Source organism: Cyprinodon variegatus, unplaced genomic scaffold (genome assembly GCF_000732505.1).
Source record: "Cyprinodon variegatus isolate N-32 unplaced genomic scaffold, C_variegatus-1.0 Scaffold96, whole genome shotgun sequence".
Lineage (NCBI taxonomy): Eukaryota > Metazoa > Chordata > Actinopteri > Cyprinodontiformes > Cyprinodontidae > Cyprinodon > Cyprinodon variegatus.
In genome coordinates, this window is record NW_015150549.1 from 1,052,706 (window position 1) to 1,067,374 (window position 14,669).

Sequence of the window (14,669 nt, forward strand, 5' to 3'; positions counted from 1 at the left end):
AATACTGATTATACTAGCTAAAATGAGCAGAAAGGTCTCACCGAAAGAAGCTCATTGGGTAGATCCTCCCCATTGTTGATGCCTCTGTTCATCGAGATAAATCTCTCCAGGGTGGTTTTGTCCTTCACATTGGGGTTGTGGAGACTTGTGTTTAACATGATGATGGCAAAAGACAGGATGTAGCATGTGTCTGGATTAAAAGTAAAGGCATGTAAATAAAATCATGTTAAAACCATGTATTATATAATATTACCTAGCAAAAGCTTTTTTTTGCACATTCAACATGTTTGCATTTTATCACATCACAACTACCTGCTCCAGTGTGTTAGTATTCTTTTTTTTGTATTTTTTGCTTTAGATTAAAAAAAAGAAATGCTATGTAATGTTAAGCAAAAGATTAAATATGGTTTGTATGTTTTCTTTAACTGGTAAAAATCAGAAAGGTTTTTGTCTTTTTGTTAGACAATTCTTTTTTGCCAAAATCCAGTACAGCTAGAGGTTTACGGAAGTCAATCAATTGGTAAATAGAGTCCACCTGTCTGTGTTCTATGGCGACCCAGGGGTTGCTAGACAGCATTAGTGAACAAACAGCATCATGAATAAAAGGAAACGTGGTGGACAGGCCAGGGAGTGGTGACACATTTAAAGCTGGGTTCGATATAAAACAACAGTCCAACCTTTACAAAATCTTTCAGAGCATCTCCGAATCTATAGTTATTACATAATTTTAATAGAGGACTTTGGGAACTCTGGCTGCAGAGAAATGATAGTGTTGGAGAATCAGTCGATAAGACAACTTTTAGTCACACGCTCCAACAATTACGAAAGAATGGTCTGTAGAAAGTAATTATTGAAAGAAAGTCATAAGAAGTCAAACTCAAAGATTGCAAAATAGGGTTATTGCTTAATAATGCAAGAAGTTGCTCTGCTCCTCTAAGGAGCAAAATATAGTGTTTTTAACATACATACAACATGCTATGCAGGAATGAATGCCAATGATAAAAATCTGCAAATACATGAATCCTTCTGTGGAACATTGTGGTGATAATCCTTTAGAAAACCCTGCAGACTGAAAACAACTTGACACCAGTGTAAAAGCTTGCCTTACAATTAGGAGCTGTTTATAGATCCTCCACATTCAATCTAAATTAGCTTGATCTATTAAACAAAAAACAATCTATGAAGTGTTCAGTCTCTACGTGTGCAAACGTGTGACACCTTCTTCAAAAGATTGTATCGTTAGCTGCAGCAGAATGTGATATTACAAAAATGTAACTCACACCCTACAAATAAAAACAAATATTACACTTTTCAAACTAAGATTTTTTTTTAAATATTAAAAGCTATTTATTAATTTCTTTATACTAGATAATTATGTTTTTTCATGTTGGTCTAACACTTCTATTCATGATAAAACACAATAATGGATTTCAGTTTTTTTGAGACTTGTTGAAAAAAATTCAAGAGGCGACTATAGCTGTTTTGTATCAATCTTATTTGATTCAGAGAAAATATATATAGCCCTGAATAGAAATAAACTTCAGTTCAGCAGAACAAGGGGGGGAGGGTTTCATATGTGACCATATAAATATATCTTCTGTGCTTCACCAGCACAGACCTGACACATAGCACACACACAGTTTAAATCCAGAGAGGAAGTAGGCCTGTAGTAATCTGACCTGTAGACTGGAAGACATGAGGGTTGCATTCACAGTAGCGTGCGGCAAAAGCCTCCATCATTCGGTCAATCTTCTGTGCTTCACCAGGCAAACGGAAACTCCACAGAAACTGTCTGTCACATAAACACCACAGTAACATGATATATCTGTCATCCACAGACGAAAGTAGGTAGCTGTTAGGTCTGAGGTAAGCAGCTGTAGGTACATCATGTGTCTGCATATGCCTCAACTTCTACATTTTGGTTTTACCCCTTTGATGAAATACATTGACCATACTTTGTGTGAGTCTTAAAAAGAAACATTGTTGGCTACTACTGTAAAGATATACTAGTCATTTTGGATGAGTTATAGGCTGGTTTGCTTGCAAAGCACATATAAAATGTATCTCTCTTCACACGCACTTGCTTATTTATGTCCTTTAAATATAAGCACCTGCCTGAATGCTTTGAATTATGATCCAAAATAATTTTGGGTGTCAAATAGCATTCATAAAAAAAAAAAAAAAAAGGCATTTATTTTTGCTGTTTTGGGGTAATTTCTTTTTGCTACAATTATACAATTCATTTCCTGTCATGAAAGCACCACTTAAAGCCAATGTGTTTTGGTTAATAAAACTAGTTTACAGTTATTTTTATGCCCAAGTTGCAGTTGATTAAAAGAGGTAAATAGGACGTGCTGTGAACTTTTCAACATTGTATTTAGAGTAAATACATTTGTGTACAAAAATCTACTTTACTTATCTAAACTAAAGCTTTTGCAACTGATTTTCACTTCTCAAAAATTTTGGAATTAGACAAATAGGTCTGTAGGTAATTTCTTTAAACAAGAAAATTACCTACAGACTAGATGGCGTTAAAAATATTCAAAAAGGTTAAATGTGTCAGTCGCTGACACATCAAACAGCCAGACGTGACTTTCCATTGGTGTTGACATTTTAGCTGCCCCTCACTTGATGTATCACAAAGCCCACCTTTAGTTTGTGGCTGCCTTTAAGGCAGAGAGGTTATTTCTAAATGATTCAGATTCAACTGAAATCTTGGTATATGTATATATATATATATATATATATATAATGTATGTATATACAGGCTCGGACTGGTAATCTGTCATTAACAAAGCACCTAACTGTGACACTAAATAACTATAGGGGCTCAAGAAGTAATACATTGTTAACTATGCAAATGATGCATGCAGTACAGTATATGCAGCCCTTCCTTGTCATGCACATCCTCATGACGGTTGGCATGTGGTGTAATTTTCTATTTCTTCAAACTGTAAAATCCCTGCAACAAACTAAATTATAATACAACTAAAATGCTTTCTTTAAACCAAACTTCGATGTTCCTCTTATATTTGGCGAATTTATGTTTGAATATTTTGCAAAAATATGTTGCGGTGCATGTTGGGTTTTGCATCTAAAGGCTTACGTTTCCTGTCTTACGTGCATTGTTGGGATATTTCCCAATGTGGCAGTTTAGGATGGCCGTCTATGGCTAAAAATTGTTTGATATTGACGAAATTGAAATAACAGCGTATCTAATTGCTGTAGTATGAAATGATATAAATGCCAATTTGACACAGTCATGAACATCTATATAAACTCACAAAAAACATTTGCAGGCATCAGGAATTAATTAATTTAACACAGCATTAGTCTTAGATAGCAAGATACACTACTGGCCTTTATGTCCTGCTTGAGGGCCTTAAAAAGCACTTCTCCTGTTCTGCTATTCTTTGCTTCTATTCTCCAGATCTGCATTATTTGTTATTATAAGCTTTATCTTCATGTTCTCTCTGCTTTTTTTCGCTATAGTAGCTTCATCTGGGCCCGGGCCCTGCTTAGCTATGACACCATCCTGGAGGAACGCATCAGTCCGGCTGCTGCCATTAACAGCCTTAATTATAGATGACACAGCCTGCCATATTTTTCAGTGCTTCTCTCTAAGGCAAACCTATGGGCTCAGATTTTACTGTCACTAACTATATGGAAAACTTTTCACCAGTCTGTCTGTATGATCTGACTGAGTTGATTCTGTAACGTTTTCTGAAATGGCAGGTGTTGTAAATTTTTGAAGCTGAAGAATAAGTCTATTGAATTAAATATATACATTTTAGTATTTATGTAAGGCTGAAATAAATCAAAACAAACAAAACAAATCAACAGTTATGCTCTTCCAAATGTGATTTTTAACAATGACCGAGGGCTGCAGATGCCATGTAAATACATAACTTCTCAGCAAAGTAAAAAATAAAGAAAATAGGTAAACAAACTTAAAAATCAGATGAAGGGACAAACTTATATGACACATACAAGAGAAAAATGCTGCAAGGAGTGAAAACATCTGAATGTTAAGAAGAGCTGCGAATTGGTGTTGCGTAACTAAAGTGCTCCAGACCACTAGGGGGAGACAACTTTTAACTCATATGGGAGCAGAACCTTAATAAAGGCATAGATGGGATGCTAAAACAGATTAAGGGCTTTGTCTTGAAAAGATTGGTGTATCTTAAAAAGGATGCAAAAGGGTTCATACACGCCAGGCCGTGCTTCTTCACATTTATGTTTCATATTATTTATTACTGTTGTTCATAACAGTCTGTAGAAGGCTACCTGTGTGTGGTGCATTATATTATTTAGTACTGTCATTGCTAGTTTTTAAATAATTATCGTTATTACCTCCAACCTTATGGCTTTGAATCTCATCTTTCTTTATGACCACTGTCAAGCTGGCTTTAGAACAAGCAATCTACTTATTTTTAATGGGAGGAACCAAATCGGTTTGCAGGTCCTAACATTTGCACAGCAATTTTGTAGATCACTTACAACAGGCCCACTTATTGCAGGTATAAGAAAAACGTTCATGCAATTTAGTAGTCCTTATTGGAAATCTTTGAAGATCAGGCTCTAAGTGTTTCATTCATAACAATGTCCATGTTTTAGTCCCATACTTTAGTCCCATACAGCCATCTTCGACTTAGTCTTAGTTCTTGTTTTTAGAACGAAAAATGTTATTAGTTATAGTCACATTTGTCATTACAATATATGATAGTTTTAGTGGACTAAAACTCAAAAAGGTTTTAGTCTAGTTTTAGTCAGTTTTATGATTCATGTCATAAAATAGCTAACTTTTACTATTTCAATAACAACCAGACTCACAGCTCTTGCCTAAATACTGCAATTGTTGGAGATACAATGCTGCCGTGCACTTTATCACTTTCATTTGTAGAATTCAAATAAACTGTTTTATGAATGCCCTACTTGATACAAAAATGTCTCACAAAAGTTGTGAAAATAGCAGATCTAGTTCAAAGATCAAGCTAATAAATCTTACAATAAAGTTTTTGGTTTTAAACAAACAATGTTTTCATCCAAAAGCAAACACTTCTTGATCTAATATGAATTATGCATTACGCACAGATCAATAAAATCTTCATTGCTCCAAAAAAAGCAAAGAACAAAAACGTTCTTCTTTCTGCTTTGGAAATTTTGGCTTTATTTCTAAATATTTACCCCTTGTTTACCACTGAGCAGGGGATTTAAATTCATAGGGTCTGATCTGAAATTTCCGATTCCGGCTCATTTTCTCTCCTGTTGCTGCTGCAACCGTCCATAATACGACTGATAGTGTTTAGCAGATTACAGGACAATGATCCATTTTAAAGGTCTGACAGAACACCCGCTAACATTTTTATTTAGTTTGTCTCATTGATAAAATTTCACACCCATGAGTCATAATGTTTTCGTCATCAAAGATCCACGTTTAGCTCGTCAGTTTTCGTTATCATCATTAAAAAAAGGAGCCTCAACTAAATAATCTTATCGTCGTCATCATTGACGAAAACATTGCATATGAGCTATGATCTATGATCATCTATCCCGAGTGATCTGGAGCACTTCTGTCAATTTGGGCTAGTTTTCACCTGTTCTCAACTTGCAGATGCTTTTGCCTCTTGCATCCTTTTTTACTTTGTATATGTTTTTTGTGTTGCATTGTGGATATATTTGCAGTAGGTCTTATTTTTGGAGGATGTTTCCACTGTGCTGATCTCTATTTTCTGTGATTCCAGCTCTTCTTTGCAGTAATTTATTCTGTCCATCAGGGTTGTTTCGGTCTAATTTCTGAGTTTGCTGGAATTAAATAATTCAAATAAGCAGGTTGATACAACTTAAAATCAGGTTGCAAATGTCCCTGGATCTTTCTGTCACAAGTACAGGTTCTGAGTTTAATGTGACCGGTAATGAATAAAAGATACTGCTGCTAGAACCCCGACGACTAAAGAAAGGTTTATATTTTGAGTTCAAGTTGAAGCATGTCGCACAAGTGGAAGCCAAAATTAGGGACTATTTTGACTGCAGCAAGAATGGTAAGCCAAATGAGCCACAAATTTATAAACTAAAAGTTGCGACAGTCCTTTTTGTAAATGCGAATTATTTATGATAACTAGAGATGCATCCATTTTATTCACAAAACTATCGTAAATGAATAAATGATAATTTTTTTACCTTATTATTTATAATCATTTTATACATATTTTAACACAACCATGTACATGCACACTCACACATACGAACAATTTAAAAGAGTCACTTAACCTCACAGTCATGTTTTTGGCCTGTGGAAGGAAGCCAGAGTATCTGGTGAGAACCCATGCATGTACAGAAAGATCATGCACACCCCATACGGAAAGGTCCTGGGCCAGGAATCGAACCCAGAACCTTCTTGCCACAAGGCAGGATACTAGAAGCTGTTGCCTCTTGCAGCCTGCTTTAAGAATTTAAATGTTTTAATTTGTGTGATAAGAAGTATTCAGTAAAAGTGCTCTATTTCTAGGAAAGAGCAACAATGGCAAAATAATTCCAATTTTGAGCCTGGTTGCAACATGATGCAGACACACATAACAGTGACTGACCTGAGAGCCAGAACCAGGTGGAGGTCAGCGAACTCATGCAGCTCCACAAAGGCCTTCAGTGTCTGAAGATGGAGCTCTTCTCTGTTCGATGGAGAATAAAAATAAAAACATTTAATATAATTATAAAAAAGCCAGCCTCTTACAGTCATCATCTCACTAAGTATTATTAATTATTGCTTATAACTTGGCTCTTTTTTTGTTATTTTTGTTTACAAGAGTCTAATAAACAAATAAAAGGCTTAATATCCATTCATGGTCTGTACTTTCTTCTTTTTCCAACCTCTCTCTTTTTCCCAGGTCCCTTTTACCTTCCTCCACCCATTAATCCATATCCCGTCTTTATTACCTTTCTCCAAGGAACTCTCCAATGGCTGTCTTGTTGAGTCCTTCTTCCTTGTAAAGAAACTCTGCAATAGATCTAGCGGTTCCATCCAGCAGCTTGTTCTCCACCAGATAATTGATGCCCTTTTCACATGATGGGAATTTTACAAAGTTAAGAGAAAATACTGTCATTTTAGTACATTAGTCACAGATCTGATCATTTTATAACATCTACACCTTCCTGTTGAGACTATACTGTTTAAAAAAAGTGCATTTTCAGGCATTTTGAAGTTTTAAAGTCAGCAGAAATTATTGCCATTTATAAGTAGTTTCCTCCAGAATTTGTCACAGATGTTGCTTCCCAAACACTGCCCTCCATGCAACATTTAGTTTTTTCTTAAGTGATCTCATATGTGGCTAGAAAATGAGGGTTTAGAGCTTCCTCAATCCCAATTCCTTAAAACTAATCTCTCTTCCTCTTTCTTCTCCATCACAGGGCTTTGAGAAGAAAGTCTGATAATGAATTCTCTTTGTTACACATTTCTGGCCCATGTCTCATTCCACTCTGATCTAATGTGGTTTTTTTCACATCTGGAAGGTAAATATTTTCCATATTTCTTTAGATATTGTTACGAAAGAAAGAAATATTTATTTCAACAAACTTAGCAAATGTAACTATTTTAAAGTTAAATGTATCCCACCCAAACAAACAACATCTTAGTTTTCTTGTATTTGCACCTACTACAGCTAAATGCTTGACCTGCCAGCAAAACCACAGAAACTTCACTGTGGGCTTTTTGTCAGTGTGGTTTACAGGCTTACAGCAACAGAGAAGAGCAGAGCGGAAGTGACACAACTGTGTCAAGATATGCTCAGTAAGTTCAGCTAAAACCTTTTTAGACCCCTAAGAAGAGAGAAGTTATAGAAAACAGAAAAGAAGAAGAAGAAAACAAGAGCCAAACAAAGTACATTTTTATTCATAACTGTACCTCATCTAACATAGGAAAAGAATTAGATTGTATTTTGGTTTACCTTTTTTGGGTCCATGTTAAATTTCTTCTTTCCGTTTATAAATTGTTGATTCTTTTCATTAGTTTTGCTGTAAATTAGAAAACATTCAAAGAAAAAATGTTAATAATTAGTATTTTATTTATGTATTCTTTAAGATTAGGTTGTCAAAGCGGTTGTCAATGTATAGCAATTGATAAGTGAGATGCAATGTTATAGTTTGATCCAAGTGGATTCTTCAAGTTATCACTAAAGGCAGATTTTGTATTCTATGAATCTTAAGCTATCCTGTACATCTCTTTCATTAACTGCAGTACAAGGACCACTGATGGAACTTCAGCTGTCTCAACCATTACTCCAAAGAAATCTCTGCACCAAGAAATGAAGCTTAAGCTAATCTAGACGGCTCTTATCAGCTTCACCTGAACCACCTGCAGTGTCCCTTGTTTAGCTCCAATCAACAGAACTGTACCCCCCTGCAAAGCTAATTATCTTTCCAGATCCCATTTATTTAGCTCCTGGCCCAGCTTCTCTCTCCCACATGCCAGCGAACTTTCCCCCACCACCACCCAATCTCCCCCCTCATTCTCAGACCATTCATTCTCAGTCTTTCTCACCCTCTGGCTTATTCTACCAGTGTCCAGGCCCCATGGGGAAAACACTCTAATCCTTTTCCTAGGTTACTCATTCTAGCAAATGTTGATTCTCAGCATCAGTCTTCTGCCAGGGCCTGAGTGCCAAAGAACTTATTTCATTCATGTCAATATCTGTATGTCTGTTTTTGTCTCCTTTAACCCCAAACGTCCTCAGTAGATGGCATCCACTTTTTTTTTTTTGTTGTTGTTTTCTCTCGCACTGAGCCTGGTTCTGTTGGAGGTTTCTTCCTGTTAAAAGGCAGTTTTTCTTTCCTCTGTCACTACATGCATGCTCAGTGGAGGCATGCACTCTTGACCCCCGCAGATATAAGCTTGTTAGAAAATCGATGGATGGATTTCTAATTTCAGCTTTTCTCTGTTGGAGTCTATCCAGGTGGAATTTATAGTTGTGAAAATTCCCAGCACTTGACCGGTGAATAGGGAAAATATGTAGCTGCATCTACTGCATGTCTATGTTCTGAAGAACAACATAAAATCTCACACAACCAATGAGATTTGGTAACTGATACTGAAATGGTTAACAATTTGTGCTATTGAAGTTTTTATTTTTGGCATTCTGTGCCTTCAATCCATTAAGCAACCAAAGGATTATAATAAGAATTACAAATAAGTGGAAGATTGATACACAGTATGTCTGCCGCAGCCAATACAAAGTTCTATATGCAAGGTAGCCATATTGAATTTTTAGGTCAAAGTTGGTAAAAATCCTGAGATTCTAGGAATTTTGACTTCAAGCGCTTTCTGGTAACTTTTTTGAATTAACAGCTGAAAAATTGTAACACAAGAAATCAAAAATATCTGTTAAAAAAATTAATCTATTAATCCTCTTGCGTTAAATGACCAACTGCGTCTTAATGCTTTGAAAATGTAGCATTTATTAGGTTGGGAGTAACAGTAAAAATTGAGAAACCAAGGCCAAAGTTTGTTTGATTTTGTTTTTTCTTGTGTTTAATTACATGCTTAATGGATTTAGCTGCCGCTGATCATTAAGATCTTTATGCCAAAAACTGTATCAAATCCAACTACAATTTTATCTTTCATAATATTAAATTCCCTACAAAATAATTTTAATAAAGTCTTTTTTGATATTCTTGTAACAAAATGGAGACTCCAAGATTTGGAATCATTCAGCTGACCAAAAAGCAACACTTGCATTTTGTTTTTTGGAGAGAAGCTTGAAGATAATAACCTAATACAACCCACACTGATACCTGTCGTTCAATTTGAGTTTTACATGGTATTTTCAGGAGTTTGTAAATTTACAAATCTTGCAACAATCTTGCTTGCAATGTAATGATATAAAACAACAACAAAAAAAACAAACAAAGCTTTTCGGACATGAGGTCTTAATAATACACCAAAAAAAGCACATGATAATCTTATCAAGGACATCAAGGACATCTACTCTTTACAATGCTAAGTTGAATTAATTTCAGTCAGTATATGCAGTACTTTTTATATTACTAAGTAAAACAAGCTCTTGAAACAAGCGCTGAACCCCCCGAAAATGATCTCATTAAAAAATAAAATAAAAATTTAAAAAGTGACCAAATCTAGAACATACACTTTCAGACATTTCAAAGTTTTGGTTAAATCCCTGGCAGGTATTTAAATGAGATTAAAGACATAAAAAGACAGTGTGGTTTGTCAAAAAAGCGAAGGGTTTTTCCCAGACTAGAACTTACTTTTCTTCTGCAGACTCAAAGCTGAGGATTTCCGCCATGACGTTATCTATCTCCAATTTCAACTTCTGGAAATTGTGTCAGGAAAAATGTTTTGACATTTTTTTCATAATAAAAAAAAGCTTTTTTAATAAGATGTATTACAACTAAAAGCATAAAAAATATTTAATTTGGCATCTTGTAAAGGGGATGAAATATTACCTGGATGTCATCCAGAAGGTCTTTTTTATACATTTTGATGCTTTCAATTTCCATCCTTTCATCAGCTGTAAAATCTGAGGAAACTGGACAAGAGATGATGATAAAAATGTCAGCCTGGATCCAGGTTCATCAACACTTTTGTCATGTTTGTATATTCCGTCAAAAATAATAAGCTATTAAAACAAGCAATCTTCTTAAAATTACTAGTGTAAAACAAGCCTCTAAATGTAAAGCTACTCTCTCTGCTCTTTTAATTTATGTGTTTATATTAAGAAGACTGCAGCAGGAGGAAAAAGGATTTCTCTAGAAGTCTGGCCAGGTGTTGTGGTTTTCTCATGAATGATAATACATTTTCTAAAAGATGGACAGACAAGAAGAACACGTAGCCAAAAGAAGACAGCTGATGTGTGTTTATTTTCTGAACCTTCACACCTCTTCAAACCTATGTATATATATCCCTGAATAGTTTAGAGATGTATCATTTTAGTTAGATGCTTTTTTTCCATAAATTGCATTACTGATGCACATGAAACATAGAGCTTACGTTCTTAAAGAAGGACTACAGTGTTTTTTGTTTTTTTTAAAGAAATCTTTTGGAGCTAGGTGGTCAACTGAGGCCGCAATAGAGTATTAACACAATATAAAAAGACTTTGTTTCCATATTCCCTTCAATTTGGTCATATTTTCATATTGCAAAATGTTCTGTGAATATGCCCAACATTTTGCTTTATGACATGTTTCCTGCCCTGATTGCTTTTCCACCATCTACTTTCTCTATCCCCTTCCTTTTTATGTGTTGTAAACATATTGTTTGCATCAGTCACCAAACATACATTTCCCAATAAACATGACAATGCAAACATTGTTAGCACCATTCATTCTCACACATTTCTAAATACCAGGTATATGATGTTCTTTTTACTTCCTATGAAAACAAACATGGCTTATTTGAATGTTTCTTATAAAGATTAGGTATGTGTAAGAATTTTGCTCTAAAATTACTTCTAAATTAACTCTAGCATAATTTCTCATGACTTTTCTGTTCAGGTGAAAAGATTTATCTCTTAGGGAGTACAGATGAGAGCTCCTTAGAAACCTGCTGCTTTAAAGATTTTTCATTTAAACAAGCACTTCTCCCTGAAGGCTGAGTTATTAGTTTCTATAGTTTCATCCTGTTTTGGTCTCCAAAGTAATTAGCAAAAGGTCGAAACAGTGATATTATTATGTTTTCATGCAAAAGCTTCTTTGTTATGATCATTTCCAGGAAGAAATATCTTGAAAAACGTCATCATGAAAATCTGCTTCATATTTAGTTACAGAAAAGGCAGCAGTCAAGACTTCCTTAGTGATATGTAAGTTGTTTGCTGTTAATGATCCGACCACAAGACTTCTACTTCTCCACCCTTCCTTTAGACATCATAAGCAGCAAGGTTTCCTGGCATAACTCATCACATAAACAGAATTATATGGTGGGTTTCTTATTAAAAGACCTTGCTTGAATTAAAAGACAGAATGTACCTTTCTGGCCATAGAAACAGCTTCGGTTTAGTTTTTGTGAGTTTTACCACTGATTCAGAGTCATATGAGTGACTATGAGTCTGTTCTGCATTTTGGAGAGGTATCCATTTTCCACAATGCTGGTAGCTGACAGCAATAAGTGTTTGATATGTGGACCAGAAGCTGATTTCTTAGATTCAAAGACAACATGTAATATATTCTATCTACCGGTACATTTATATTGCAATATAGACACTAAAGAAATTGTAAAGCCACTCAAAACATATGGGGCATAGTTCCGACTATAATATGAAAAATATGTTTGAATTATCCCCTGTTACATTTAAAATATCAGAGAGAGAGAGTCATAAAAAAAAATCACATTGAGAGAAAGCTGAATAAAAAAATGTTTTCCAGATAAGAAATAAAAACAATTCCTCCCTCAATATACATTGTTGTAATTTTAATTGCTTTTCTTCATTTTTGCATAAAAAGGAAGTGCAAAAAACATACAGCAATGAAAATGTCTCTGTTGATATCTAAAGTAATCAGTCAAAAACTCAATAACTTTCAATGTGAAGCAATGAAAAAACATCAAAGCATGTATCTTACCCATTTGGCAATCTGTCATTTATCAGTCAGAAGCAATGAAACGAACAATATTGGCAGCTCTAGAGAGTAAAATACAGATGAGCGTAGGGAAGCTAGAACATTGCAAAGAGTGAAACACTACCTAAATTAAGTGCTGTCTTTAAACCCCACCTCTTCCTCATCCATCACACTTCTGCAGGCCAAAAATACAGACACCTTTCAAAATACAATCTTTTTAAACACTATTTTGTAAAGATCTGCAGACAAAATAAATAAATTGGTGCTAATTTAACATTAAATGACTGCAAACCTGAGGTTGTGGGGTTTGTTAAATAATAGGAATGAATGTTGATGCTGGTAAAGAAGATATGGCAAGATATTTGAACCACAGGAAGATGTCCTAAAATCATCTAGCTATTGTGTCAGTGTTTACTTACACAAAAATCGCTAATATTGTCATATTTAAAAAGCAATGGCAAAAAAAAAAAAAAAGAACAATTCATGTGAGCAGGATAGAAAAGCTGTGTTTGCTGTTAGAGCTCTAACTTTGAATTGTCTGTTGGTAATAGAGTGCCATCTCATGGTCAAAGGATAAAAATACAGGTACAGGTTTTTCATTATTTAAAAATAGGAATAATAAAAATAAAAAAAATTCTTAACTCTTTCGATCTCACATTGGAGAAATTTACCTCTGCATATAACCCATCCCCTTGGGGAGCAGTGGGCTGACATTGTTGGGTGCCCAGGGAGCAGTGTGGGGTTAAGAGTCTTGCTCAGAGACCCAGAGTGGCAGTCTGTGAGAGTGGGGCTCGAACTCAGAACCTCAGGATTCCATGCTCTATGTCCTAATGACAAGGCTGCCACTCCCTGTAACATTTACTTAATTAGATTAAAACAAAAACAGCGTCCAGACTAATGTTTTATCTACAAGGGTCACCTAACCAAGAGGTCAGCAACCAAAACTTCAGAAAACCTTAAACTAGAGCAATATCCAACTTTATTTATTACAAACATTAATTCTAAGAATGCACATTAAAAAAGGTTAGATGCAATGACTATCAACAGCTTTATAAAGTAGTTTAATATTTATACTTTTTCAGCAATTCATTTTTAGCTGTAACATTTTTAACACCCTAGCACTATTTTACTAAAGAACAAACTTAAAGTTATTTCAAACGGAACAGTTTAACAAAAGGCGTTCTTTTCTGCCTCTGACCGACTGCAAGTTGGACAAAATCACTAGAGCATAATGGCCTGTGGTTCTTTTGAGAAGTACAATAAGAAAAAAATTTGACCAAGCCAAGTAGTGCCTCATAAACTAATGTCATCCAATGAGTTTTCCTCTGCATACTCAGAAAAGACAGCTCAGCTTTTCCATACAAATTATATTAGATGAGGCAACATTATCCAGTCACAAACCTTAGAGAAGAATGGTCAACAGTGTTAAAGACTGAGGGAATATAAAAAAGACGGACATGTACAGAACCACGATCAGTCAGAGGTGTAAGTCTTGCTGGTCTAAAAAGTTTTTGGGTCCTTGGCAAGAAACGAACTGTGTATCAGATGCTTAGAAAGAATAACAAAGTAAACAGAATATAATTAGTGACAAATGCAATATATGTAATTTTACCAGGCTTACTCAAGCTGTGTGAAAAAAATCTACTGCAATTTGAAACACAACCTGAATCTGCATCACCTAAAACTTGTGCGTTATGTTTTTTTAATTTGAAAAAATATTGGCGCAACAACCTTAACAGGATAGGTCAGTTGTCAAGCACAAATGCAGGGATTAACGTCCTGCTATACCAGGTTTTAGCTTACCAATGTCTCCATCTTTTTCCACCACCACCACCAACTTGCATGGCACCTGGCAGTGATCTAAGAGTCTTTTATCTTGGTCATCCTGATACGTTTGGGGGCTGAGCCCAACTGAGCCACAGGACCCAGAGCATCTACTGAGGCCTAAATATTCTGGCCATGACCAGTATGCATGTTACCTGCTCTGCTGTTTTCTTTCTAGTTCTGGCCTGTCATTCTGTCTTCTGTAACCTAACTAACCACAACAAGAATGCATGAAGAAGCATAAATTCTATCAACTGCTCTTCTTTAAGCCAGATATGTAAAAG

The 14,669-nt window shown here is 35.2% G+C and overlaps 1 protein-coding gene across 1 annotated transcript in view; it reads right to left on the reverse strand.

The window, feature by feature from the left end:
- cyth4 (cytohesin 4) overlaps positions 1-12,692 on the reverse strand; it is an 18,506-nt gene extending 5,814 nt beyond the window's left edge. Inside the window, exons 1-8 of the mRNA XM_015374012.1 lie at positions 12,565-12,692; positions 10,456-10,538; positions 10,258-10,322; positions 7,941-8,007; positions 6,934-7,052; positions 6,588-6,668; positions 1,680-1,792; positions 42-190 (exon numbers count right to left, since the gene is read on the reverse strand). Of these exons, the coding sequence (XP_015229498.1) occupies positions 42-190; positions 1,680-1,792; positions 6,588-6,668; positions 6,934-7,052; positions 7,941-8,007; positions 10,258-10,322; positions 10,456-10,538; positions 12,565-12,583 (696 nt within the window). The 5' untranslated portion in view covers positions 12,584-12,692. The remainder of the gene's footprint in view (positions 1-41; positions 191-1,679; positions 1,793-6,587; positions 6,669-6,933; positions 7,053-7,940; positions 8,008-10,257; positions 10,323-10,455; positions 10,539-12,564) is intronic.
- Positions 12,693-14,669: the final 1,977 nt, after the last annotated feature.